Source organism: Amblyomma maculatum, chromosome 3, assembly GCF_055883805.1.
Source record: "Amblyomma maculatum isolate TAMU_Amacu chromosome 3, ASM5588380v1, whole genome shotgun sequence".
In the NCBI taxonomy this organism is placed as follows: Eukaryota; Metazoa; Arthropoda; class Arachnida; order Ixodida; family Ixodidae; genus Amblyomma; species Amblyomma maculatum.
In genome coordinates, this window is record NC_139346.1 from 150,263,763 (window position 1) to 150,291,508 (window position 27,746).

At 45.9% G+C, this 27,746-nt stretch overlaps 1 protein-coding gene across 1 annotated transcript; it reads left to right on the forward strand.

Moving 5' to 3' along the window:
- Positions 1-3,575: 3,575 nt before the first annotated feature.
- LOC146196438 (fatty-acid amide hydrolase 2-A-like) lies at positions 3,576-26,576 on the forward strand. Its single transcript, XM_084598195.1, has 7 exons — positions 3,576-4,078; positions 13,224-13,443; positions 15,803-16,012; positions 16,786-16,905; positions 17,862-18,016; positions 19,565-19,664; positions 25,833-26,576. The coding sequence occupies exons 1-7, from the start codon at positions 3,890-3,892 to the stop codon at positions 26,390-26,392; spliced, it is 1,554 nt and encodes a 517-aa protein (XP_084454321.1). The 5' UTR covers positions 3,576-3,889; the 3' UTR covers positions 26,393-26,576.
- The last annotated feature ends 1,170 nt before the right edge of the window (positions 26,577-27,746 follow it).

Consider the following 27,746-nt stretch of genomic DNA (forward strand, 5'->3'; position numbering starts at 1 on the left):
GCCCGCACTGCCTGAAATGTTTGCTGCTTGTGCGCTTTTTGTTATTATGGCGTGTTTGTTTGTATTGTGGTATTCAGTTGGATTTTCGCTATGCTCCTTACATGCGCAAATATTCGCAATTACAGATCATACCTCGCCACCTTGCGGCCTCCGTGAGAAACATCTGAAAGAGGGTTGGCGCTGCAGTGTCTAATAGGCGCACCATTCTTTCGCGATTTGTAAAAAGGCGCCTCTCTATTTTCACTGCTAGTAAGGATACCACTGAATGTAAGACAACTAAAAAGGAAAATTGTAAGAGTTTCCTTGCGTTTCATTTTGCAGGCGAAAAGCAAGGCGCCCGTGTGCTGTGCGATGTCAGTGCACGTTAAAGAACCTCAGGTGGTCGAAATTTCCGGAGTCCTCCACTACGGCGTCTCTCATAGCGTGAGTCGCTATGGGACGTTAAACCCCACGAACCAACCAAGCATTCTGCGTGCTTTCTCGCTCAATGTCCCCGCGGTGTATTTTCTGTTTTCCCAACTAGTCAAACGGCGCACCCTTGAGAAAATTACGGATAGAAAAGCGCACTCTAAAAAAGTAGCTGTGACCACAGTCATTTCTTTGAACCATTTAAGTTGGGAAGACTTCTTTGAAGGCAATCCTCAATATATCAATGACATATGAGCGTGTCGTTTTGTATAGGGGCGCTGCTGTTGAACACTGAGTTTGCCGTAGAGTGCCTACAGTAGTCTGTTCTCGTTGCTTTTAGGTTGCGGTAATTGTTTATTGTCCCTGACAACTAAGCCACGCGGATAACATTTCACGCATTTGACTGGCTGACAGTCTCTCGCTGCGCATGGGCGTTTTCAAAGCTCTCATTAGAGTGGAATATTCAGATTGCGCCTAACTATGGGTCGTATTTCCAGGATTTTTTCTTGCCTTGTTTCCTCAACCTCAATTCACCCCACCTCCTCCTCCTCCGCCACTTACTGGTATTGAAATCATCGCTTGTTTGAAACCTGCAAAATGAAGTGGTAAAACTACGCACTCCGCGTTCCTATGCTGTCTGCTGTTCTCAAGCTCATTGGGATCCCAAAATATGCAACTGTCTGTCATCGGGCACTTAATTTGAACCGATCTGCGTTTGCAGATTAGCCCACGCAAAATCAGTACCAGCCCAGAACGAATTTCGAGCAATTTTCCTCGATAAACACTTTTGTTATTTTCTGTATCGATCATTGCATTGCCTTAATAAAACGAGCATTATGAAGTGTACTTAGTGAACAGAGTGTCGGGTGGTTCAGTCAGAAAGCGGCTCGACCACCAGGTAGCCAAATCGTGGTTTCGAAACCCTACGTTTCAAAGCGTGTTTATGAATATAAGTGCTCATATTAAGCTCAGTCAGTTCGTCGCTTCCGACGCCATCATTTCATGATGCTGAAATGAGCCAAAACAGCTGGCTGTAGGGATATGCTGCGAAAATGAAGGACGAATATAAATGCGCTGAGACATTCCGGTACAAACTTGAAAGCGACTTACCTGTAGGAGTGAATAAATGCAGCAGACAAAGTTTCGCACCTTTCAGAAAAGCCGGTAATGGACATGCACTGGCTCCCGAGTCCCCACACGTTAGTCTATCCGAAGGGACATTTTATATTGAGAACAATCTAGTGCGGCCCAGGCTGCGATCCGGACGTCTATATGCAGACAGCTGTATACGATTAAGTTTTAGCAGTTGCTGTTATCCAGTCTAAACAGGCAGCCTTGCTTGGCCACAGACGTCCGCTCGTCCTTTAGAAATTAGCGATAATACTACATCACAGCTTAGAAATCGAAGCCCAGCGCTAAGTGAAATTGCCACCGCGAACCTGTATCGTACGTCCATATTTTGTTGTGCAGTGTTCCCAGACATGTATGTACTTGTTGCCGAAGTTGCAGATATATAAACAGGACAAATACTATGTTACATAAACTGTGTCCATACATGCGTGATCACTGAAAATTCATTTTTTTCCCTAGTAATGATTACGCAATATACACCCTGTAACATTTAAAAGTAGTTAAACGCATTATAGTGCGAAAGCATGGAAAGCTGCAGTTTGAGCTGCACATGTGGCGCCATCTGGAAGCCACCGACTGAAATGGTGTATGTTTAACTCTACTTAAACATGGTTATACCGAGTGAAAGCACCAGTGTAAAGTTGTAGATTTGCAGGCAATAAAAAAAAATAATTTAGAATAAGCCGCTCAGCTTCTAAACCCGATTATCCGGTTGGGAGCTAGACCAGTTCGAATCTGCTCTGATGACTTTTCATTCTGAAAATCACGCTGAAAACAAACGGAAATAGTCGGACAAGTATCTGGTAGAGGTGAGCGTATGAATGATTTCGTACTAAACAAGTTTACGTAGTTAACGGCATGGACTTACTATTTCATACTCCTTAAAGACAACGCAACGTGGCTGGTTTAGTTTCAGATGCGAAGGCCGAAAAAGAAACACAAATTTTGGAGAAACCAGGTTTTTCAGCAAGAAAAAATCGGAAATAACTAAAATAATGCGGTTTCAAGACCTTATGACTGTTTCCTTTCCGTTCAGGCCTGTTTCTAGCTTTCCAAGTTACTACAGAATGCCTCGACGAATGATTAGAGAGCAATTTTAATCGCCTTCTTTCCGGCTCTTGTGTGGCTAAATGTCAAAAAGTAACATAAGCTATGGGAGACGTCGTAGAAGACGGCTCCTATAATTTCGAATACAAAGGATTCTTCAACCTACATTTATATCTGACAGCAGACGGGCGCCCTGCGTGTCACCTCCATTGAAGCGTATACCCGCCGCAGTCGAGATCAAATCTAGGTCACCTCGGCTTAGCAGTTGAGCGCATATGTCATCGCCTGCTAATCAGAGTTTTTCAGATGTTTGAGTGGCGAGAAAGTTGGCTGAAGACAAGTCACACTAATGCGCCAGGCTGAACACGAGCTTTTAACAATACTTTTTTTAATACATTCAGCCAACGGAGTCCCGTACTGAGGACCAGAACAATCTCGCCCCTAAAACGTAAACCAGATTCCTCAATAAATATTTAATAGTACTATAAATCGCTCCAAACCACAAAGAAAAAAAAATAGCAGTGTTCCCTTTTGACAGGGACTAAATTTGTAATACCATAAGAACTCCTCCATTGCATACACATTAAAAAGCCCAAAACGGAATAACTCTTCGACCCCCCCCCCCCCTCCCCCTTACTTAAGATACACTCCCTTCGTAACTGCATTCCACATTTCAGCGATTTCAGAAACTATATGTGAACAATGTGGCGCGATGAGATTCGAAACCAACAAACATGGCGATGTTAGGGAAAACGCTTACAACCCCATGCCGCTTTAAAAAAGTCAGTGTCGATAAAGACAAAACTGCTCTTAAATATAGATGAAGGGTATGCCAGGCCAGAACGTATCCGCTTGGTAGCGTTGATACCAGCGCCTCGTTTTGGCGAGCGCATCATCGCAGCGATGTCTAGTTCAGGTGCTCGCCGCAACGGGGTGCTCCAATCCCGGAAGACCTAAATTTAGGATGAAGCTTTCACCCACCCTCTTGGACTGCCTAGAGCGAGACGCTCGCATCGTTACATCTCGGCGTCGATGACCGGGTGTGGATAACGTAGGAGGCTCTGATTCTGTGGGATGAACGCTTCGGTAGACTTAGGGGATGTGCTTTAGCAGGGTGTCTTCGTGTTATCGCCACAGGGAAAGAGAGTGGGATGCTTAATCTCCCTGCCACATCCGGATAAGGCGATAGTGTCTAGAAAAAATCTCGTGAAGTGTAGCAGTACGCTGCCGTGGCAGCTTCATTGCGCCACGCTCTAGGCTTCTGTGACAGTATAGAAGCAGAGCGAAAGCTGCGCTTTCGACGATGCCTTCTCTCCTGCAAAGCTGCAAGGCTGTGCTTTTGGAAATCGTCGTGTACCTATGGTGCAACGCTACTAGGCTGCTGTTCCACCTCTGGTTTTTCTGGCAAAAGCCGCGACCAGTTCCGCCAGCAAAAGACGACATTCTGCTGCGGTCGGCGACATCGCTCGCTGCTGCAATCAGAAACGGCGAGGTAAGACGTTGCCTCGTTTCAGTTTCTTGTGCGTAGTCTTGGAACGAGTTTTGTCGGAAGAAGTTTCCCTTAATCAAGCATCGTGGGCGCCACCGCTGAAAATATGTGACCGATGCATTTTTCTGTTTGTTGCTGATAAAAGCGTTATTTTTGTGAGCATGGATGCGCTTGTAGCCCGTGTGAAAACTAAAACAGTGATTCCAAGTTGATGTAATTTCCACATATTGTTTATTGAAACCGAATCCACTGTTTGATGTATTGAAAGAAAATAGATCCGGACCGCATTATACGTACATGTCTAATTTTACATGTCCTTGCATGCCGCATGCGGAAATGTATCGAGCTACACGGAATGTTTTGAAACCAACTCGCGAAACGGCAATCCGTGCGCTTACAGTTTTTTATATTTGCTTATGATTTTACCGATGACACAAGGCGCTGTGGAAATTGGGCTTTGGATAGCATGAAACAAGCGGCAAAGGCCTCCCTCTTCCCCCCCCCCCCCCCCTCCTCCTCCCCGTACATACTTCTGACAGTATCCTCTGAGCCACGCCCAAGTGAGCGCAGAAATCTTCAGTGTGCATACCTCCGCTACTGATTATAGTAGTTTTTGTGATCAGCGCCTGAACGGGGCCCAGGTAGCGGTAAACAATTGCAATAATGTTCAATTTCTGTTCTAGTCAAATGTTATTTGAGTGTTCTTAGTGCTATTTGTTCTAGCGTTTTTGTACTGTCAAATAACTTCAATCAAACTTTTCACAGCTACCCCGAGAATTTGAATAATATGAATGAAACGCAGATGGGACAAAAATACAATGCTTTCTAAAATATAAAAAATAGCCCTACACGGGCATGCAGACTCGTCAGTTATGAAGGTACAAAATTTTTAACTTTCTGGAGACAAACTAAAGTGCGACGCTTGTGCTCCACGATACACGCAGCGCAACATGCCACAATGCACTCCTACCAAGAAGTCGTGAACTTTTCCTAGCAGTGGACTATGATCGACGATGGGCCATAATAAAAACATGTCTGCGAATTTATAGTGGCGCTGTGCAAGTAACCTATGGTAGGCACAATCCAAGATATTCATTTCGCGAAATACTGCTTGTCGAGAAACATCCATTTTGTAGGACAGTGGGAAGCGTTCAGAGACCCAGTGCCTAAAATGTAATATTAATATATTTTAGAGTTAAAATCCAACCATTATAATAAGTCCAGAAGGCTACAAAACAATGCTCATTGGAGTAAAATATACTGGTTTAGTTACAACATAACATTATTTGCTCATTTGTAACATTATAACCATATTTGAAAGAGAGCACTAGACTAGTAATTAAATCGAACGTTAAGCTAACCTTTTTGATATAACATATAACTTTATTCCGACTTTCATAATGTTCTCATAATAATATACTAATTGCAAGCCCACTTGGGCCAGCATTCTTGTCTGTGACATACTGCGCTTGAGGACGGTTGAAGGCGGGCTATGTAGAAAGTTTGTATCTGGAAGACCATGCGAAATCCTAAGCAAACACACATGATGCTAAGACAGCAAAACACCTACCCTTAGCTGGAATAGATTTTCGTGATATTCCATGAGTGGGAAAAGTGTGCGTTTTTTAGAGCGGTATTGTTGCTATTGTTTAGGTTTTACAGGAAGGGAGAGAGAGAGAGAGAGAAATAACATTTATTGCACCCGTCAAAAGGTTGGTGAGGATCCGAGGCGAAGCTCTGTCCAAACCATGTCCTCCCCCTCAGCCGTCGACCTGGATCCCTTGGATCTTAGCAGCGGCCAGGGCAAGACGGATGACTTCTCGTTGCCCTTTTTCGTCCTGCTTGAGAAGTAGTGCCTCCCAGGACTCACCTGTTCGGTCAGGTTCTCTAAATCTAGGACACGTCCATATCATATGGATCATGTCCGCTATGCCATCGCAACGTTTGCACCTGGGGCTAAAAATTTCCGGGTGCCACTTGCTGTAAAGCTGGGGGTTCGGGAATACTCCACTCTGTAGCTTACGCCACATAACCTCCTCGCTTTTGTTGAGTTGCTTACACGCTTTTGGTAGTACTGATCTGCCTAATTTGTATTGATTTAGGATATCTTGGTAGGTGTTAAGGTCGTCGTCGAACTGCAGGGGCTCCTCATTGCGCAAGGGGTACGGGGTTGCGCATAAGTCGTCACTGGGATCCCGGAATGTAGCTAATCCTCGGGCCAGTACGTGCGCTTTCTCGTTCCCCCTCAACCCCTGGTGCGCCGGTGTCCAAATGAGCGCGACCTGCTCTGCCGGTGGTGAACCACTGGCCAACACTCTTGCTGCTATGGCAGAAATGCGGCCCGCGTCAAAGTTTCTAATCGCTGACTTCGAGTTTGTAACTATAATTTTGACCTGTTGTTGTGTTAGAGCTAGCGCGATGGCCACCTCTTCCGCCTCCGTTGTGGTCGAATTTCTGGTGCTGCAGCATACTACCGAGCCCCCGTCTTCTCTAGTTGCTACTGAAACACGTCCCCTACCGTTCGCGCATTGTGCGGCATCTGTATATAAGACGTCCTGTCTTCCCTCAAAACGGGCTTGCAGCGCTGTTGCTCTATCACTCCTCCGGCTCTCATGGTAAACGGGGTGCATGTTTTTGGGGAGTGGAGGTATTTTTAATTTGTCTCTAACCTGTCTAGGTACTTTTTCTGTACGTCTGGAGCATGCTTGCGGCTCATACCCCAGTTTTTCCAAAATGCTCCGACCAGTACGACTGCGCAACAGTCTCTGGTATTGTGAAGTCCTTGCAGCTTCAATGAGCTCTTCGAGGGTATTGGAGACCCCTAGTCTCATAACCTTGTTTGTCGATGTATTGGGTGGTAAACCTAGTGCCGTTTTTATCCCTTTACGAATGAGAACGTCAAGTTTCTCCTTTTCTGCCTTGTGAAGCCGTAAATACGGCGCCACGTAGACTATCCTACTGATTATAAAAGACTGGACTAGCCTAAGGAGGTTAAATTCTTTCATTCCCGCATGTTTGTTTGCGATCCGCTTCAGGAGTCTACAGGTTTGACTCGTGCTAGCGTCTAGCCTCTGTATCGTTTCCGAGTTCCTGCCGTTGGCCTGAATTCGTAATCCCAGAACTCTAATGGTTTCCACCGTTGGTATAACGTTACCGTTGACCCTGAGTGATTCACTTTGCTTACCAGTTTCGTGATACTTTTTAGCACATTAAAGGCATTGTTAAAGATATGTAGGCCGCGTCAATGGCCAGCTGGGGCGAAGTGCCCTAAAAGACTTAAGTTGTTTGGCACACCGAAGAAGCGGATGACAAACGTGCTAACTTCTTTTAAAGCCACCTACCTCGTGACGGCGCCTATGAAAAGAAGCATGAAGACTGACACCGGTTGTCTACCTTCGTGCACTGTGTTATGCTTTATTCATAGAATGAATGTCTTTGGAGCTATAAAACGAGCAGTGCCTAAAGCAAGTGGCCAACATTGAAACAGTACAATCCACCTGAAATTAGGGAGGGTGCACGACCATGTCAAATAAAAAAAAAAAACCTGACTGCAGCTTTATTTAACGGGTGCATTAGCAGCGTTGAATCCTCGGCGCAGATCTTCAGAGGACGGGATCATGGGTTGGTGGTTCATCCTGGCCCTCAAAACTGGGAGCCTAGGAGACTTCGAAAGGGGTGACAGACTCCTTGCCACAGGGGTATCTGTTCATGCACTCAGCGTATACTCGCCGCTGTGGTGGCAGCCTACTCTTGCGACGCGCGTCTCCTCTCTTAACGGGAAATGCCTTATAAGGCGCAAAGAAAGAAAACCAGCTGTTCTCTCAGAAAATCTGGTCCCGAAACCTCAGGTTACTCACCAACGATAGTGACATCGTCCCACCTAAGCCCAATCCGCAGCCGGCGATAAATTCCAACGGGCCGTAGGGGAACAAGATGTCAGAGGAAGAACAGGTGAAAATATTTGAATTAACGGCAGATTTATCAGAAAGCTTCTTGTGACCGAAAGAAAGTAATTAATGTGAAAATATTATTGAGTAAATTTGGATAGATCGGGAATTGCGCCAAGGCCTTCAGATTAAGAGACGGACAGGCTACACACCTACCACGAAGGCTTTTTATTTATTGCACCATGGTCACAAAGGCTCGCTGGTCGTCGCTGAATAAATGCGCAAGTAATAACCGGCCGATGCCGTCAATACATGTGATAGTGATAGCGAAAAAACTAATAAATAAGCCACAAGAGCAGAAACACAGACAGTTCACAAGCAACGCACGACGAAACGTTGATGTTTGTTTCTGTTGCGACTGAAAGAAAACAGAAATACAGACGCCTGCCAACTGGCTCCGGTAGAACCACATCCGCTGTGTATTCACAGCACGTAAGTGGTCTTATGTGCACTCTAACTTTTTATCTTTCTTCTCTCATCTCCTTCTTTTCTCCTCTGTGCGCGCAAGGCGGTGGTGGTAGCCGAGCTCGAGCCATTTGGCACGGGTTGGACATTTTCTTTCCCGTCTTCCTTGAGCAGCAACAACAATCACTAGAATTGTGGAGGAGGCCGGAGGAGGAGTGCAAGTAAGATGAAGCGTAATGAGCAGTAGCTCAGATATGGACACAGTACGCCGTGCTGATGGCGTTCGTGGATTTTGATTTTAGGCATGACCTGCGTAGGATAAGACAAGACAATGCCATGCGCGAAGCCCGCAGCTGCTCGTCGCTCGGAGCGAAGTGCGCATAACTGGCAGATGAAAGCCGCATGTGCTCGTGAACGCGGAAGCAGCAGCGGGAGGAAGCTATGGCCTTGCCTGTCCCATCGACGGCCGCAGAAGGCGATGATGGAGCGTTGTAGTCACCGGCTCCTCCCATTAAACGCGAACTTCCCATAGAGGACAAGACATGCCGCCGCAGAAGCGTACCAGATCTTTGCTAGAAGTAAATTTATGCCATTAGCTCTAACATCGATACTGTATAGGAGACTACACGTATGAAATAAGTAAATTTCTTCTTTTTTCTTTGCCATGAGAGAGACCTCGGGCGTCCGCATATCGGCCATGATCAGTATACAGCTATCTCGGAGAAGAAAATGTATACAACGAAAACCTTCACCTTTTGCTTCCCACCACGGCCGCCACATTATATGCGTATGGGCATGTGGGCATAACGTGGAGCATCACGTGCACGTTGGTACAGACGCCGAAAAAAGTAAGATCTAGGTCATAATATAGTGTGCGCTCGTTCACAACACGGCCGGTGCTATAGTATATGGACCGTGGTGTGAACGAAGCAATCACCTGCGCGATAAATAGCTGAGCAGTGCGCAATTTCTGCGGGCTATGGGGGCAATTAGTTTGGAGTTAAAGTTTATTCCTTTCTTTTACAAGAAAGGGGAAGCCAAGGCAAAAGGCGACAAGCCTGACTGGGCCTTGGTTCCCAAAACAGATAACAACAGACAACAGCACACACCTCTAGTGTATATAAAATATAAAAAAAAACAGTATGCAACACTTACATACGATATGTAAAAGATATCAGTACATGCAGTATTCATTGGATATACAAATCAACAGACCACGCTGTCAATAACACAAATTTCATAGCAAAAAATATTTGCACAAAAAAGATTGCATATGAGAAAAATACAGTTACTACCACCATTGAAATTATAGGGGAGATTCATTTAAATATTGTTTTGCGTTCTTTTTAAATACCCTAGGTGCCAATGAAAATTTCACATTTGGTATGTTGTTGATTAGGGATGGCACCTGAAAAGTTAATTTCTGTTTTCCATTGTTGGAAAACAAAAAAAAAATTGTTTTCCGTTAAGAATCCACATTCCAACAATTTCTTACTTGGCAGTGCTATAGCGGGCCAAAATGAAAGATTTGGAAGCTGTTAATCCAGGGTAGAAAGAGAGAAAGACGATGGCTACGCAGTAGGAAAGAGAAATGAACCAAGGTAGAGGGGAAGCCTCAGTTCCCAAGCCGAGCCAACGTTTCTAGAAGTGGACTTATCTTCATCAGTGCCTAAAAGCTCCTTCAAAGCTGTTAGTGCTCAGGCCAAGCAGGTTTTTAAAAGCTGATACAAAAGTTGTCATGAATTAGGTTAGCTTGATCGGAAATAAATGTCCCGTTTTGCGTTAGCATGTTCTTTCCCATCAACGATAATAGTCATTTAACACACCATGAGCTTCAAAAATAGTATTTCTAAAAGCAAAATTCATTGTTTCCAAAGACAAACGGCTTCAGCTTGCTCAACGTAGGCGTTCTGCATCCTATGTCGGTAAATATCTGAAAAAATTCATGAAATAATGCATCGTCCAATAACCTATTTTATTTCGAGAGTAAAAAAAAAAACAAAAACAAACAAACAAACGAATTCACCAGCACTGCTGTAGCCTTAAACCCAGAATAATATAAACATCACAAAGCATGGCCGTTTAAAGTTTTACGAGATAATTCCTCTAATGAGAACGGGAGTGCTAGGCACATGTATGCCATCGAATTTAAAACAAATGAGTAACTATAGTGCGCAATGAATAGCGATTGGAAGATTCAGTTATTTTTAAACGCGACAAGGTTACAGGCCTCGTTCTAGAGAAAATCTGTCATTGGCGTTGTCGGCGTAGGCATTGTGAGAGACAAATCGGGGACATGCCTGTCACAGCATGTAGTTGGCAGGTATCATGGATGGTCTCTGATTGTTGGGAGGGTTGTGTGACGTCAAGTATTGGCATTACATGGTAGAGTTGGCAGGTGCCGCTTACTCGGGTAGCTCCTTTGAAATCGGATGGTGAGAGGGTAATCAATCCTTCGGGACCCCTTTGATACCGAATAAGAAACTAGTAGCAAGGAACCAATTATCGCAGTCGGGATGCCAAAATGAGGGCTTCCAGAAAACGTAAAACAACTTTCTTTATTTTGTACGCGTGGCTACAGACAACCTTGAGAAGGGCCTGACTAGACCAAGGCGGTTATAAAACGGCTAGCCTTGAGTCTAACTAGCCTAAGGAGCTCTAAGCAATTATTTCGAAATGCGGAATCCGTATTTTGAGATTGAGGCAGTCGGCTTGGCCGTCCACGGTTTTTCACATCTTTTCGAAGTTGTAAATACGCCTTGTAAACAGTTGTATAATGGTTTTGACCTACAGTCAAGAGTCCCCCGCCTGCTGTTGTTTTACCACTTTACTACATGAATGGTAGTTTAGTTCCCAGGACTGCTTTACTACAATTTGGTGACATTCTACGTCTGAGTAATGTACGTCGCATTATTAGGTCTGCTTGCTGAAGGCTATGATAAGACGTTCATGCTGATGGAACTTTCGTGAACGTTGGTGCATTTTATTCCTGGTTTTTGGTTGACTGTGGCCCGTTAAAGCTCGAAGAGTGGTCATATCAGTGAGAGAATTGGAAAAGCTACTCAAGCTGGCAACGCTTGGCTAGAAGACGGGGGTCTCCCTTTAGAAAATAGCATGTCTGAGTTCTCAGATAAATGGTTTCAAAGCGAAGGCCCCAACACTAAATTGCAAAGACGTCGTTGTGTCACCGCGTTCCTGGCTCTAGCAGTTCCTAATTTTATCGTGTTACCAGCTGCAAGTGGTACAAAAGAGCTGGCTGGTTGTACATGCATGACAAAAGTATCGACCCTGTTAATTTAAAACAAAAAGGTTAAAAAAGAATTTGGTGCGCTTTTATCAGTATTTAAGCTTTGTTCTAAGCCAAAACGGTGAGTAACACTTATTATAATAAAGTGTTATGACAATAGGTTTATTTATAATGACGTCGGACGAAGAATCATCTTTGTATTTTTAATAGAGGCCGAAGCCGAATTATTGCGCGTTCGAATAATTTGGTTCCCGGCGCTAGTAGAAGCTTATGCGATCACATGAAATAGTAAAGGCCACTTACGTTGATATCGTGTAAAAAACTTTTAAAAGATAAAAACTTCTTTTGCGGTCATATAACTTCATTATTATATTTTGTTTTGCTAGATGCTTATAATTTGGTCAGCATCCAACGTGCGATTGCCATTTTCAGATTCTTCTCACCGCAAAAGATAGCGCTTATTGCCATTTACAGCTGCAGCTGAACAAACATTTAGGTGAACGCGAAGCGAAAATATGCACTGCTTTTCTTTATGAAACGAACGCGCTGCAAGAAAATCTGAAAGTGCTTGCGACCATCTTTGCTCCATACGTTGCTGGCTATTTGCATAGGAAGACAGAAATGGAATACATGTTGCATTTCCGTGAAACATTGTCTGTAGATTCCGGGGTGGTGGGAATATTACTTTTTTTCTAAGCCAAATCGGATCAGAACAATGTATCTAGGTACCAGACCAATTACACAATTACAGGCGCCAAATCAAATGCGAATCTGAAAATAATAGAACCGAGATGAATACTCTAACCTAAATTCTTTATATGTTTGATCTTTTGTGCATAACAAACATTCATGCCAGACAGCGGAGCAAAAACAGCGGTTCTGCGGGCGATATCACGGAGATAGAGCAAAAGCTCTTCAGAGACACAGTACTAGTCTCCACGAGAGGATAGGGTACATAAAGTCGGTATTTACTCTATGATACCAATGGTATACGAATGGCCAATTTACCTCTTCCTGCTATGACGTCAGTGTATACACTGGCGCCAAATCGTGGTACATGGAAAAGGGGAAAGCTCAGAGCCATGGACTTCGAGATCCAGAATCAAGAGAGTGTTTGATAAATCTGCCTTAACTAAGCATCATCTCCTCGTCTTGAAGACCATATTCCAGCTTATCAATGCTGCCTCACGAATGAAGATCATCGTGGTGCTGAATTAACCTTGATCCGAATGCATTCGAGGAGGGCCGATCTCAGCATTATGCTGTGGGGCGTCCTCTTTTTGAAGCTGTCGTCGATAAAAATTGCGACGAGACTTATTCTAACCTCATGTCAAATATTCATAGTTTTTTTAGACATAATGTTACTTTTGAATAAATTATAAAACATTTCAATTCAGTCAGCGCGTAGCGGAAGATAATATTTATTTGTCTATTCAAAAATTTCGAATGTTCCCCGATTCATAATAAGCTGGTCTCCAAGAGTGCACGCTAGTCGGCTAGGCTAGTGCAAGGCTGCTCCCCGTGACTTTATTTCACGTTTTGACTGCAGGTGAAAAGCGTCGATCTCGTTTCGGCGTACATCAAGCGTATCCAGGAGGTGCAGCCCATCATCAATGCGGTCGTCGAAGAACGTTTCGAGGAGGCACTTCGGGAGGCCGAAGCGGCAGACCAACTAGTAGCCTCTGCCACAATGAGCATGCGGCAACTCAGCCAGGAGAAACCGCTCCTGGGCGTGCCATTCACTGCCAAAAACAGCATCGCCATTAAAGGTGCGGGAATTCAATCACCTAAATCTTCACAACAACCATTGTTCGAAACTTGTTTCTTGCTATACTTATTCCGCATCCTATCTGGTGAAATTGACGGCATTACTATTACTGTATTTTGTGCGTGAATAAAATAAAATTAAACCACAAATGGAAAGCGGGACGTACAACAGGCATGTGCTCAAGGTCTTGCAGGTCTCCTGGAGCAGGGCTGGAGTATACGCTTAAGACGGATGTCATAAATCTAGTTGAGAAGAAAATCAATCGGTACCAATGCTTGGAAATTATAAGCCTATTGTTAACCTTTCCGTTTTGCCGAACACATTTTTCAATTTGACTGCAAAGAAGACAGCAGCAGTGCTAGGCTACTAGCAACGAAAACAGAAGGCTATTCGTGGAAATGCATTGTACATCACCGGACGATGTCATAGGCAACAGAATAGAAGGTTGTATTCACACCGAGACAAGCCTATTGTTGGACGAACTTTTGCCCGGAGAGACTAGACTAAATGGTTGGCGACAGCAGTATCAAATGCACTGAGCTTTACTTGAAATCAAAATGTCCATCGCTGTCGTCTGTGCTGATTTAAGAGGTAGTGGCGAATTTTGAAGATAAGATGCATAGGGCGTTGACAACCATAAATACTATAGCCCGTCTTTTTCGGGCTCTGATTCGTTCAAGAGAAATATGATGACGTTTCAGGCTGATAACAAGATCAGGCTGCATGCACTGCATGGGTGAATAGAGTACTCAGTAATATTTGTACCTACTGTGCTTACGGCAGGTTAGGGGCAGGAAGATAGTTAAATGCGTTTTAGAAGTGTGTAGCTGATTACTCTGACTTGCAGCCAAAAACTAAACGTTCAACTCGGTGGTAGTAAGAACAGGAAACGTGTTAGGTCACCATCGAACTACAGAAGGCCTGCGCGCTCTTGCCCGCATTCGTTTCAAAGTTCACGCAGAATTATTACGATTTGGCTCAGTAATCATCCACGGCAATCTCGAAGAACATAGCGCAAAGTGAGCGTGGCTAACAATTTTTCAGATAAATTTATACCTAAAATCTGCCATTAGGAGCAAAGTGGTAAAGCAGCGGGTCGCCTCTTTTGAGGATAATTTGAGGAAAAGGAAAACTTCACAGTAATTTGTGGCAGTATGGAATAACATATTTCCGGGGACTAGAGGTGATATGCTCCTCCTATAGGCAGAGTTCAGGGACACCGCTCGAAATGTCTATCAGCAAAGAGGACAAAGTCAGCGCACTCCGTATTCTCGATATATATTTCAAGACACTAGGAAGCCTGGGAACGACAATAAAAGCAGAACACTTAAGTATTCCATGCCTTGCAGATAATATCGCCCCGCTAAACAACTGATGTTTTACCGACCTTATTTACTGTGCGTACATAGCAGTCATGCGGCAGCAATGATTGCCTGGAGTTATCACCTCATATGGTTGTGCTAGCGCCAAACAATAAAGGCCCGCTCACACTTGCGACTCGCAGCGGTCGCGCGACCGTTTTGATCGAAAAGCGACAGTCGCAAATGGTAGCATCGGTTGAAAAGCGACTGCCGCGGGTCGTTCGGGCACTGCTCGATTTCCAGTCGCGCGACTGCTGGTCGCAAACCGTTAAACCAATCAGCGGCTCAGCTGACGGGAACGTAAATTAGCTTTACTCTATGTGGTGTACAGTCAAGGTAGCCACGATGGGGAAACCAACCCGCAAGTCGAATTCTCAAGTGTGAACATCGGTTTCTCTCTGGTCCTTCGCGAGTCGCAAGTGCGAATAGACCTTAAGGTAGGCATAGGTAAAATAAGGAAAACAAATTTTGTAATGCGTACTCGTGTTGTATCTCGTGGAGAGACGACGGGTCTCGCCACACCATGGTTTACACCCTTGGCTGGTGAGAGTTGCATATGGTGGATATATTTGTTATATCTTTTATATTCACCAGTCATTACTCAGTAATCAATCAGTAAACTAATCACTTTATCAACCGCCATCCAATCAGTGAATTAACACTAGATATATGATATGCACCGCGTCCATCGTTTTGAGGCACGTTTTTCGACTCGTCCCTAAGTAGGGTGCCGTTGAAGTAGACGCACAGTTGACGCTGGCTCCAGCTATCTTGGCAAATACGTACCATGTCAGTTCCGGTGGCCACTGAATGAAGGAGTAAGCACCACTCAAATGTTTTTTTTTCAAACCTGAGTACGGCAGCGACTATTCGTCACATCAATCCCAATACGCTTCGCGTAAAAAAATGAGAAACCTTCGTTGAACCATAGAGAAATGTCTTGAATACGAGCAGACTTGGTAGGCATAGGGAGAATAACTTTATGACCTCTGCTTTCAGGCATGCGGCAAGACGCCGGCTCCTTGTTGCACCGCGGACGCCGTGCGGTGGAGGACGCCCCCGCCGTGGCCAGGATGCGAGCTGCAGGAGCCATTCCGCTCGCCCTGACCAATGTGCCCGAACTGTGCGCGTGGGACGACGCTCACAACCTCTTGTACGGCACAACCAGAAATCCGCACGACACTCGCCGTGGTCCAGGAGGAAGTAGCGGTGCGCCAGCTGGCTTGTATTCCAACACAATCCCTTATGCTTCCTCCAGAACGTTTAAGTTTCAGAGCGTATTTAGATTACAAACCGCCTTGCTTTTATTCCTTACAATAATCAAGCAGCACACTTTGATTTTTGTGATAGCCTGTTCACCAGTGGAGATTCACTACGCAGCTTTGATCCAAGCCACCTAGGCTCCAAGATTTTCAGCAAGAGCATACGTCCACTCACTTATAAGCGGACTTTAATGGAAAGATCCGATAATCATGCATTCCCGAAAGAACGGCTGAGAGATTGCCTGCGAAGAACGTATCAGAAGTAGCAGGAACGACAAAAACACATCGCAGTAATATATCTGAATATTGTTTGAGAAATATTTGGTGGGATTTAATATTTAATAACTATAGATGCTCTTTGTAAATAAATTTTAAGCGCGACTTACTTTGTAAGCATATACAAGCTTTATTTCCCATATTTCTCCGTATGCCTTAGAGGACTGGAGAAATAGTGGGAACGCAGTCTTTACAGTATCACTTCTCATATGCGAAAGTCCTAAGTACGAAACATAAATTTTTGGGTTCTTAAGACACAGCAATTCAACCACGAAATCTGCGGCGGTGTCTCTAATAGTTACCCATTTCTTTTTTGACCATATTTGCTCCGCGAATTTGTCAGTACAGTGTCAAAGAAGAATCCCTCCTGAAATTCGCGCCGGTGTTCTATTAGATAACCACTTTTTCTCGGCAACTTCAGCGCCATATTTGTTGTTGACGCAGGTGGCGAAGGCAGTCTTCTGGCGTCCGCTGGCTCCTTGATAGGAGTCGGCACAGACATAGGTGGAAGCGTGCGAACACCGGCAGCGTATTGCGGCATTTTCGGCCACAAGCCAACAGCTGGTGAGTTCTTTGCCGTATTCCAACTATGCACTTCCTACACTTTTCTCCGTTGTCCCGAAATCATTTTGTGCCTCAGTTGCTCCCCAATGATTTTGCCAAACATGAAAAGGACGCGACACAGTGATGCATTCATCTACAGTTTTGTGAAATTCACTTTTATGAATATAGCCGTGTGGCCAAAGTTTAGTCGTTGTGATTTCTGGGGCGCGTTGCTAGTGTAAAACAGAAATAATCCGCCAAAACGTATCAACGCAAAAAAATAATAAAAAAAAAAATTTCGAGAGCACTCTGTGGAATCCACGCTGCAGAAATGCGAAAGCCGGAGCATTGCGGCTACACATGGTGCATAACGTTTGCTCTCATTATCATTATCAACTAAATGCACCGTCATTATCATTGGTACTGTCATCAATTTCATTATCACTAATTGCAGCGTCATTGTCATCGCTACTATTATCCTCACGATAGATAAGGAGAAATATGACGTGCGTTTCACGATCCCGGGCGTGACGGTTGCGGAATGCGACCCGGTTAAATCGGGCTTGAAGTACTTTCATGCAATAAAGGAAAAAATCCCTGGCGTGACGCAGTTGATTAAAGCGTACGGCTGGAAATCAGAAGGATGGAGGTTCGACTCCCGGTGGAGACAGGATGTATTTTCTGATGACGTCATCAGGATGATTGACAGCGAATTGTCAAGTGACACATCAGCGCACAGATCCAACGTACAGATCCCACGCACATCTGGCGCACAACTCCCGCGCACAGCATTTCGTTCTATGAACACCCAGAGAAAGTCCTAGGTGACGGCTGTAGCTGATTTCTCTGCAGCAACATGGAAGTTTGTGCACAAATGTTCTATGTTTTTATTATAATTGTAGCTGACAAACCGAACCAGAGCTGAAAATGCTTTCACGAACAACGATTGCACGTCATGCCCATGTTCTTGCATGCAGGAGTGGTGCCGAATACCGGCCTCCTCCCGGACGTTGGAGCAAACATGGCGAAGTACAACTGCGTCGGCCCTATGACCAGATTTTCAGAGGATTTGCCTCTGCTCATGAAGGTTCTGGCAGGAGATTCAGCCGATCAGCTTAGGCTAGACGATGAGGTTTGTATCCAGACTGAATACTTCCTGTCATACCTAGCGAATATGGTTTTTTCGATCGTTTCTCATACAATAGAGATTTAAAGTAGCGTTATCCGCAATCCGTCACCGTCACCTGCAACCGCGCGCCATCAGTGCTATACATGCTGCTTTATTGTGAAGCGGCAGGTCTGTGTGTAGATTTCCATCTGAGCATGAGCAATGGAACGTGCAGTGGCAGATCACGGTAACGGCTCGTAGATTGCGCTTATTTCAATCTCTCTAATGATACAGTCCGGAGGTGCAAAGAAGCTTCCATTTATCTTAACTATAAATCACTACCAATTAAGCGCAGTAAGAATGAGTGTTGGCTACATTCAGGCTGTTCTTGAGGCTTAATTTTAGCGTGAAATATGACTCCGTGTACCGATATAAATTATTATCTTACGATACTGTAAAACATGCTTAATAATGACCACTATTTTATCCTGTGTGCACGAGTGACGAACGAGGCGACGAAATTACTCGAATCCGGTTTGTTCCTGAATGCAAGTTGCAGCCGGCACACTGGAAGGAAGAATATATTCTAGCAAAGATAAGCACAGGGAAGTCTATTTTTCCTCAGGTCGCAAACAGCTATTTACATGAGGTGATGCCTCTAACGTTTAAGCATGTTTAGTTTTAAAAAATTGGGACATATGCTTAGGTGGAGTCATGGCCGGTTGGTTAATTTACAGCACAACTTCCGTTATGTACATGCTGAAGCTGATTAATTGCCAATTATGTAATGAATTAATATATCAGGTTTTATTTCTTAAGGTGCAAAACACAATTGTGAAATAGTAGGCCCTTGAAGGTGGCCCGAGTTTTAGAACGTTCTTAATGGGCAATGTGGTTTCGAAATAGGAGCCTTTTACAATATTAACGTCCCAAAAATCGAAATTTCATTGAAAGCTCCCTCAGGATTCAACTCGTTTAAACTTGCTTTGTGAATAAAGTTAGCTTAATATATGCTTTTGAAAATTTACATTAAACTCATTTGAAAGCTTGTTGAGTTCGCTTTCCTTTAGTTTGATGTCGGTTTGGTTCTAATGTACAACTTTATTACGTAGAAGCAATCAACATTACTCTGACGAGGTACAAACCGCATCTTAATTTTAAAATGCACATAGCGAAGACGCATGCTAAACTAGCTTCAAAATGCGTACATTTGACGTTAGATGTGTTGAACAACATTATGAATACTTAAAAAACGGGTTCACCACCGATGTCGATGAATTCGAATTTCGCAGTATAAATTCACCTTAAAATCAAAACAATAAAAAAGCGGTCGTTTAACTTTGTTATTATTGGTCTATATATTCAGTTGCATCGCGTACATAATTCCCGAATTGTTGTACAATGCCCCTGAAGAGACCGCGCGGATGAAACTTTGTGTCAAAAAAAAAAAAAATGAACTCGTATAGCCCATTTTGTGTGTTGTGAGAAAGCAGGAAGCGGCACCGTTAAACAGCTCTCAGTTGAACCGTGAAAGCTATTGCGGCCCTGCTAATGATAGATACATTTTTGCAGGTGGATATGAAACAGCTCAAGGTTTTCTTCTCGGACACTGAAGGAAGCCTTTATTTCAGCCGCGTCACCGCTGAGGCTCGTCAGGCTGTCCTGAAGGCAAGTAGCACTATCGTGCTCCACCAAGGCTACCGCACATAGAGATAAATGCGTTCTAGCGCCTTCTGACCTCAATTATACCGTTTAAAAGTGACGTGTGATTGTGCGTATGTGCTGCCATCTTAGCAAGCGCATCTCATGAGGCTATACCACTGTTCAGCCCATTCGCGCATCTCATGAGGTTATATTGCCGCATGCCTCTCTGAAAAGAGGACAAAGAAGAACAGAGGACAAAGAGGACGAAGCTGAGGTAGCGCGTGAAACGGTTCCGATCAGTGATCGCTGCCTTGTACTCGTTACATTTTCTGGTGGAGCAGCCGGGTACGATTTCCCTTTTTGCTGAGTGCAACCCCTCAAGGGCAACCGAGAGCCACCACGGATTTGACACCGGTCCATCGCAGTTGTAGCCGCCGCCTTCGAGGTCAGTCGCCAGAGTTCGGGCCTCTTTCCTGCACGCCTGTGGCCAACATGCATAGATCCAACACGAACATTGCTGCTAACGGAGAGTCTTCACCCCATTTTGTCGTCCTCCAGTCTCGAACGCCACCGTCCTTCCATGGCGAGCTTTATGAGGACGCTGAAGACTGGCTGGACCAATTCGAACGGGTCGCTAATTACAACGGCTGGGATGAGCAAAGGAAGCTCTATAATGTCTACTTTGCTCTTGAAGATTCAGCGCGGACGTGGTTCGTGAACCACGAAACGACACTATCAACATGGGACCTCTTTCGTCGCCAGCTGTTGGCGACCTACACTGCCAACGACCGAAGAGAGCGTGCGGAGTCGGCACTGAAATCCCGTATCCAAGCCCCAAACGAGAGCATTGGAATGTTCTACGAGGGCATGATCAGCCTTTTTAGGCGTTCTGATCCAAATATGTCAGAGGAGACGAAAGTGCGCCACCTAATGCGCGGGGTGAAGCAAGAACTATTTGCTGGGCTTGTGCGCAATCCACCTGGCACGGCATCAGAGTTTCTAGCGGAGGCCACCACTATAGAACAAACACTTCGACACAGGGCTCAGCACTATAACCGTAACGTGTCCGCCATGTCACCGGTCGTCTACGGTTCCGGCATCAACGGTTCTGATGATGCCTTAAGGGAGCTGATTCGATCTGTGGTCAGGGAAGAGCTGAGACATATTCAGCTACAGGGTCTAACATCGTCGTCGAGGCTTCCATCACTCGCGGAGGTCGTTCGCGAAGAAGTGAGGCAAGCCGTCGTCCAGGAACCGTATGTGCCTGGTGTGCAGCCACTGCCACCGAGTGTGCCAACGTACGCGGCCGTGCTTCAGCAGCATAACCTCTGTGATCCTCCAAGAGGGAACCCCACTGTGCCGCATCCAAACCAGCACCACAGTGGGTACGGCTCTCCCAGAGCCAGAGTGAGCCCCCTACTCTTGATCCAAGCCCACGCCATCCTCCTCTTCTAGCCGAAGCACGATTCCGAAGGACTGACGTCTGGCGTACCCCTGACAATCAGCCCCTTTGTTACCACTGTGGTGAGGCCGGTCACATGTTAAGGTTCTGTCCGTACCGCCGCGCCGGACTTCGTGGCTTCCATCCGCGTGCACGATGTCCTCGGAATGGTGAACGACCACCCGAAATCGAGGAGTACCTGTCGACGCATACGAATCCTCCGGACGTCCCACAATACGGGTCCCGCGTCATTACCTCTTCCCGTTATCGTTCTCCAAGTCCACGGCCCTCTACACACCGCACTAGCCGCTCGACGAGCCCCCGCTCCCCGAGGCTTCGGGAAAACTAGGAACAGCGACCTGCGGAGGTGAGGCCGCTGACGAGCGAAGTGCTGAACATCCTCCATCAAGCTTAGTACAAGATAACGGCTATCAGACGTCGACATGTAACGATGATCCTGAGTGCGCAGTTTCGGACATACCGGTTTCTATCGACGATTGTCTCATTACAGCTTTAGTTGATACGGGGGCGGACTATTCAGTTATGAGCAGTGGGTTAGCCAGGAAATTGAAGAAAGTTTTAACCGAGTGGACTGGGCCTCAGATCCGCACTGCAGGGGGACACCTTATTACCCCGGCTGGAAGATGCGTTGCGAGAGTTGCAATTGACGGATTTGTTTATGTTTGCGACTTCGTTGTACTTACCCACTGTTCGCGAGACGTCATACTCGGCTTGGACTTCTTACAGGCTAGTGGTGCGATAATTAATTTGCAAGAATCACGAGTGACATTTTCGCCGAGCCAAGCCATTGCGAGATCTAGCGTCGACGGTTCATCAACGTCCGCTTTACGTATTACAGCTGGTGATGTTACGGTCCCGCCACGGTGCAGCATTATGGTCTTGGTAGAAAGCGACTCACCATGCGACCGAGACGTACTGGCAGAGACGAACGTGGGTTTGCTTCTTGAGAAAGGGATCTGCGCTGCAAGAGGACTTGTTCGTTTACGGGACGGTTGTGCGAAGCTCTGGATTACGGATTTCGGGACCGAGTTTCAGCACATTGCGAAAGGAACGGCCATCGCGTATGTTGCCGACTTTATTGAGCCAAGGAACATCTGTACTCTGGCGCCGCCGTCGCCAGCCCAATATAATGCACCCGACATTCTATCAACTGTGGACATTAATGCCAATCTGTCGGTGGTTGAGCGGCGGCGACTCCTAGACCTCCTTCATGAATTTGCTGGATGCTTTGCAACGTCTTCGAAAGTTGGGCGTATCCCAGTAGCCAAACACCGCATTATGGTTGACGCGGAGACCAAACCGATTTCCCAACACCCATACCGAGTGTCGTCAACGGAACGAGAGGCTATTCGAAGACAGGTGCAGGAAATGCTTACCGATGACGTGGTACAACCGTCTACCAGCCCCTGGGCTTCGCCTGTAGTGTTAGTGAAGAAAAAAGACAACACCTTGCGTTTTTGCGTCGATTATCGCAAGCTAAATCAGGTAACGAAACGGTACGTATACCCACTCCCACGTATCGACGACGCATTGGACCGGTTACACAATGCCAAATATTTCTCGTCGCTTGACCTCAAGAATGGCTACTGGCAGATAGAAGTGGACGAAAGGGACAGAGAGAAAACAGCGTTCGTCACCCCCGACGGCCTTTATGAATTTAAAGTGCTTCCTTTCGGTCTCTGTTCTGCAACAGCAACCTTCCAGCGAATGATGGACACCGTTCTCTCTGGACTGAAGTGGCAAACGTGCTTAGTGTATCTCGACGATGTCGTCATTTTCGCGGCTAGTTTTGAGGAGCACCTTGACCGACTGCGAATGGTACTACAGGCACTGCGTTCAGCCCAACTGACGATAAAACCACAGAAATGCCATTTCGGATTCCAGGAGCTCCGCTTTCTTGGCCATGTTATTAGTTCTGAGGGCGAGAAACCAGATCCCGATAAGACTGCTGCTGTGAAAAATTTTCCGCGCCCAACCGACAAAAAGGCCGTTAGAAGGTTTTTGGGGCTTTGTGCCTATTACAGGCGTTTCGTAGAGAATTTTTCAGTGATTGCCGAGCCTCTTACGCGTCTTACCCGAGACAATGTTCCTTTTGTTTGCCAAGAAGATCAAGAGGATGCTTTTAACGAGTTGCGCCGGCGACTGCAGGCCGCCCCGATACTTGCCCATTTTGACGAAAACGCCGCTACGGATATCCATACCGATGCCAGTAATTTTGGACTCGGTGCCGTTCTGATTCAGTGGCAAAATGGCACTGAGAAAGTTATCGCTTATGCAAGTCGCTCTCTTTCAAAAGCAGAGACGAACTACTCAACCACGGAAAAGGAATGTCTCGCGGTAGTTTGGGCCATAACTAAGTTCCGACCCTATATTTACGGCCGACCTTTTAGGGCTGTGAGCGACCACCATTCGTTATGCTGGCTAGCCAACCTCAAAGACCCCTCTGGACGGCTTGCAAGGTGGAGCCTCCGCCTCCAAGAATACGACATTACGGTTGTATACAAGAGCGGCCGTAAGCACAGCGACGCCGATTGCTTGTCTCGTGCACCAGTTGATGCTGCCCCTCCCGACCGAGAAGACGATGACTTCCCGTTTCTTGCTGTCGTCACGACCACCGACATGGCGCAGCGTCAACGGGCTGACCCCGGTTTACGCCCACTTATTGAGCATCTCGAAGGCCTTGATGTAGCTGTCCCACGTGCTTTCGCACGGGGTTTAACCTCTGACAGCATTCGAAATCGCGTCCTATATAAGAGAAACTTTCAGCACAACAAGGAAACCTTTCTTCTCGTTGTGCCGTCCGACCTCAGGCCAGAAATCTTGCACGCATGCCACGATGAGCCTTCGGCTGGTCATTTAGGAGTCACGCGAACATTAGCACGCATTCGACAAAAGTACTATTGGCCTAAGTTGCTACCTTCAGTCCAGCACTACGTGAGAACATGCCGAGATTGCCAGCGGCGAAAGACACCTCCGCTGAAGCCTGCAGGGCTCCTTCAGCCGATACCTCCGCCAACAGCCCCTTTCCAGCAAGTGGGCATGGATCTTCTGGGCCCTTTCCCAACGTCCGCATCAGGGCACAGATGGATAGTAGTGGCGACGGACTACTTAACGCGATACGCCGAGACACAGGCACTTTCCCGTGCAACTGCTGCAGAAGTAGCCCAGTTTTTTCTTAAGACCATCGTACTGCGCCACGGTGCCCCATCGGTTATTATCACTGACCGCGGTACAGCCTTTACGGCTGAACTAATGCAGGCTCTCTTCAGTCTTACCCGCACAAGTCATCGTAGGACTACTGCTTACCATCCGCAAACAAACGGACTGACTGAACGCCTCAATAGAACGCTTGCAGACATGATTTCCATGTACGTCGACGTTGAGCATCGCACGTGGGATGAAGTCCTTCCGTATGCAACTTTTGCATACAATACGGCTGAACAGGAGACGACGCGTCTTGCGCCATTCCAGCTAGTCTACGGTCGTCCCGTCACCACAATGTTGGACGCTATGCTACCCATAAGTCATGGCGACGATGTCACCAACGCCTATGCAGACGTCGACATATTTCTACAGCTCGCACGATGCCGTATTCAACAACAACAACATCGCGATGCCAGTCGGTACAACCTCCGACACCGAGACGTTCACTGCCAACCTGGCGATCTTGTTTGGGTGTGGACACCAGTGCGCCGTCGAGGACTCTCCGAGAAACTACTTCGCCGTTACTTTGGGCCATACGAGGTCATTCGGCGTCTTAGTAACGTGACTTACGAAGTTGTTGCCCGGAGCCAACGACCTTCAACACGGCGGCGCTCAAGTGCTGAAACTGTTCATGTAGTGCGGATGAAACCGTATTATGAGAGGCAGTGATCTTTTGCGCGTGTGCAGCTTTGTGTTCCCTGCTTCTCCTGTGTGCATAATCTGAAGACACTCCCAGCGTCGAGTCACCGCTTTCGAAGAGGGGGGGTAATGCCGCATGCCTCTCTGAAAAGAGGACAAAGAAGAACAGAGGACAAAGAGGACGAAGCTGAGGTAGCGCGTGAAACGGTTCCGATCAGTGATCGCTGCCTTGTACTCGTTACAATGTCACTGTTCAGCCCATTCCACATGTTCCAATGAGGTTATACGTTTTTAAGTTGTACAAAGGTGTAAAAATAAATCTTTAGATATGCACTGTAGGAACATCAGGCTCTCAACATGTAATGCTAAGTGGTAGTGCCATTTACTCTGGGGTTAGGCAATTGCGTCACGGATTGTTGTCCATCAGCTGAACAAAGCAAAACATTTCTTTGAAGGTATGAGAATAGTATGGAGAACCAGAATGTGAATACAAGTACGGCAATTGTACTTGTATGATTGCACAGTATGATTACATACATACTGATGATTACATGAGCAACTACCGCAGCATTCTACCTCGTGCATTTGCCGGGTCTTTGTGGATTGCTTATATCATATGTGCTTTCGCAGTCGCAGGAATATCATTGAAACAAATGATGCAACCCATAATGAAATACCGTGAAAGCGTTAAAACAAGATGTGATGGGGATCACCAATTACTCTCAGGATGCAATAAGAGTTTTGCTACTTTTGCTCGGAGGCAATTGAGGTTAATTACGCTGTATATAAAAAACAGTGTGAAAAAACTTCTGCGGCATCTTAGCGAACTGCTCATAGGAATCATTCCTAAAGCCTTACACATGGACCTTTTTGTGTTTCTTTTATAGGTAGTACGGCACTTTAAGGAAGAAGTTGGCTCGGATGTACGCCGTCTGCACGTACCAGAGCTTCAGTACGCCATGGTAATATGGTACAAAGTCTACGCAGCGGAAGCTCCCGAATGCCTCGGCCTCAGTGGTGTGAACGTGTTGGTTGACTTCCTCCGTACTCTTGTGGGGATAGGCCGCTACACGCTTGCCTATTTGGTTCACTGCAAGACGGCAGCGGCGTTCCGTTTTTCGCACAGGGAAAAAGCAGAAGCGCACCTTGCCTCAGTGGAGGCCTTGCGCCAGCGCCTAGAAAAGACGCTGGGTGACGATGGCGTTCTTATTCTGCCAGCAGCAATGAGCACGGCCGCCTACCACAATCAAGACCTACTTTTCAATGATTCACCCGGAATGATGGCGCTCTTTAGTATCCTCCAGGTGCCCGCGACGGCGTGTCCTGTTATGAAGTCTGCAAAAGGATTGCCTCTGGCTGTTCAAGTCGTGGCGAAGAGGGGAAATGACCGTCTGTGCCTTGCCGTGGCCAAGCAAATTGAGCAACGCTTTGGTGGTTGGATTCAACCTTGAGTTCGGAACTGAATTTAACGAATAACTTTACGTGAAGTTCTTCAGATATAATGGAATTTTGGTAAGTCTTGGGGACAACAGTGTACAGCACGAGTGTGCCAGTGTGTACGCCGCAGCCTAGTGTAAAATGTTTGTCAGATAAATTCCAGCTTCTACAATATTTCGCACGAAAGTGTGTATCATTCCACTATACATCACACTAGAGAGCTGACTGGTCTATTTGGCGGTATACTCCCGGAAAACTTTTTCTTGCTATGCAGCCATAGCTACAGCACCAAAACGCATCGGTTCATTGCGCAGCAGAATATAGTCCCTTCATAAATTTTATGGATCGTATTCTGGATTATTATGCCATTACGAAAATGTTCACGTTATTATTACACCACGGTTGTACTACAACCCAAGACAGTACACATTAGTGTAGTGCGCTTTTTTATCGGTACAGTACGCCAAGCAAACAAAATTGCTGCACTATCTTTTTGGAACCTCATGAAGAGTAAGTCAGCTGCTTCTGCTGCGTCTATCCGCCGGTTTCTGTGCGTTGTTACAATGGGCTTGTCTCGGGAGCATATGCAGCGCGTGATACTCACTAACAGACAGTGAATTTACGTTCATTTATAGGTTTTAAGCGGTCGAAAGAAAGAATTCTGCGTGATTGGGAGCTCGAACACTATAATTTTAAGTAAATGTTGAACTGAAACCGAAATCGTAACTGAAGCCAGATATGCCAGAACCACATGGTGTAGTCACACCATAAAAAACGCTCCACCCCGTTGCCTTGGCTGTATAGCCAGAAATTGTTGTCCAAGAGTATAGGTCTCTCTCCAATACAGGGTGATTGCAGTGCCAATATTTCGTTGTTCTGTCAACATTGTCGATTCAGAGATGTATTATACGGTTATTGGCTACTCAGCTAAGTCTGGTCTTATTGGGCGTCAGGTTTATTACACAAAAATTATGTACAAAGTTTATATTGATGGAAGCATCAGGATCCTTAGCCACTGCTTTGTTTCGGACCCATTACAAAAATGCTATACATCTAAGCAGTTGATTATGGCTGCAACATATATAAGAACATTTCAAAAATTAGAGGGTCTCTTAGTTGTCTCTTCAGACGAGAATGGCGAAAGCCTACCTTTCCTCCCCTATCATTTACCTCTCATCGTTTGCCTCTTATCGGCGTTGCCTCTTATCGGCGTTCATTGCAGTGCTATATACAATTACAATTGGTTCACAGGAAAGGAAAGGTGCAGTATCTGTCACGTCTCCTTCAGCAAGTGCGAGTTTGTATGCTACACCATCGCCTCTGTCACATGGCGTTCCTTGGCACGCGTTCAAGTGCGCGATTGTAGAA

Bases quoted from the DNA above. Each gene is read 5' to 3' on its own strand.
- LOC146196438 (XM_084598195.1), top strand. From the start codon at position 3,890: ATGCCTTCTCTCCTGCAAAGCTGCAAGGCTGTGCTTTTGGAAATCGTC. The intron at 16,906-17,861 runs GTGAGTTCTTTG...TCTTGCATGCAG, and splicing joins CGGCCACAAGCCAACAGCTG to GAGTGGTGCCGAATACCGGC. The intron at 19,665-25,832 runs GTAGCACTATCG...TTTTATAGGTAG, and splicing joins TCAGGCTGTCCTGAAGGCAA to TACGGCACTTTAAGGAAGAA.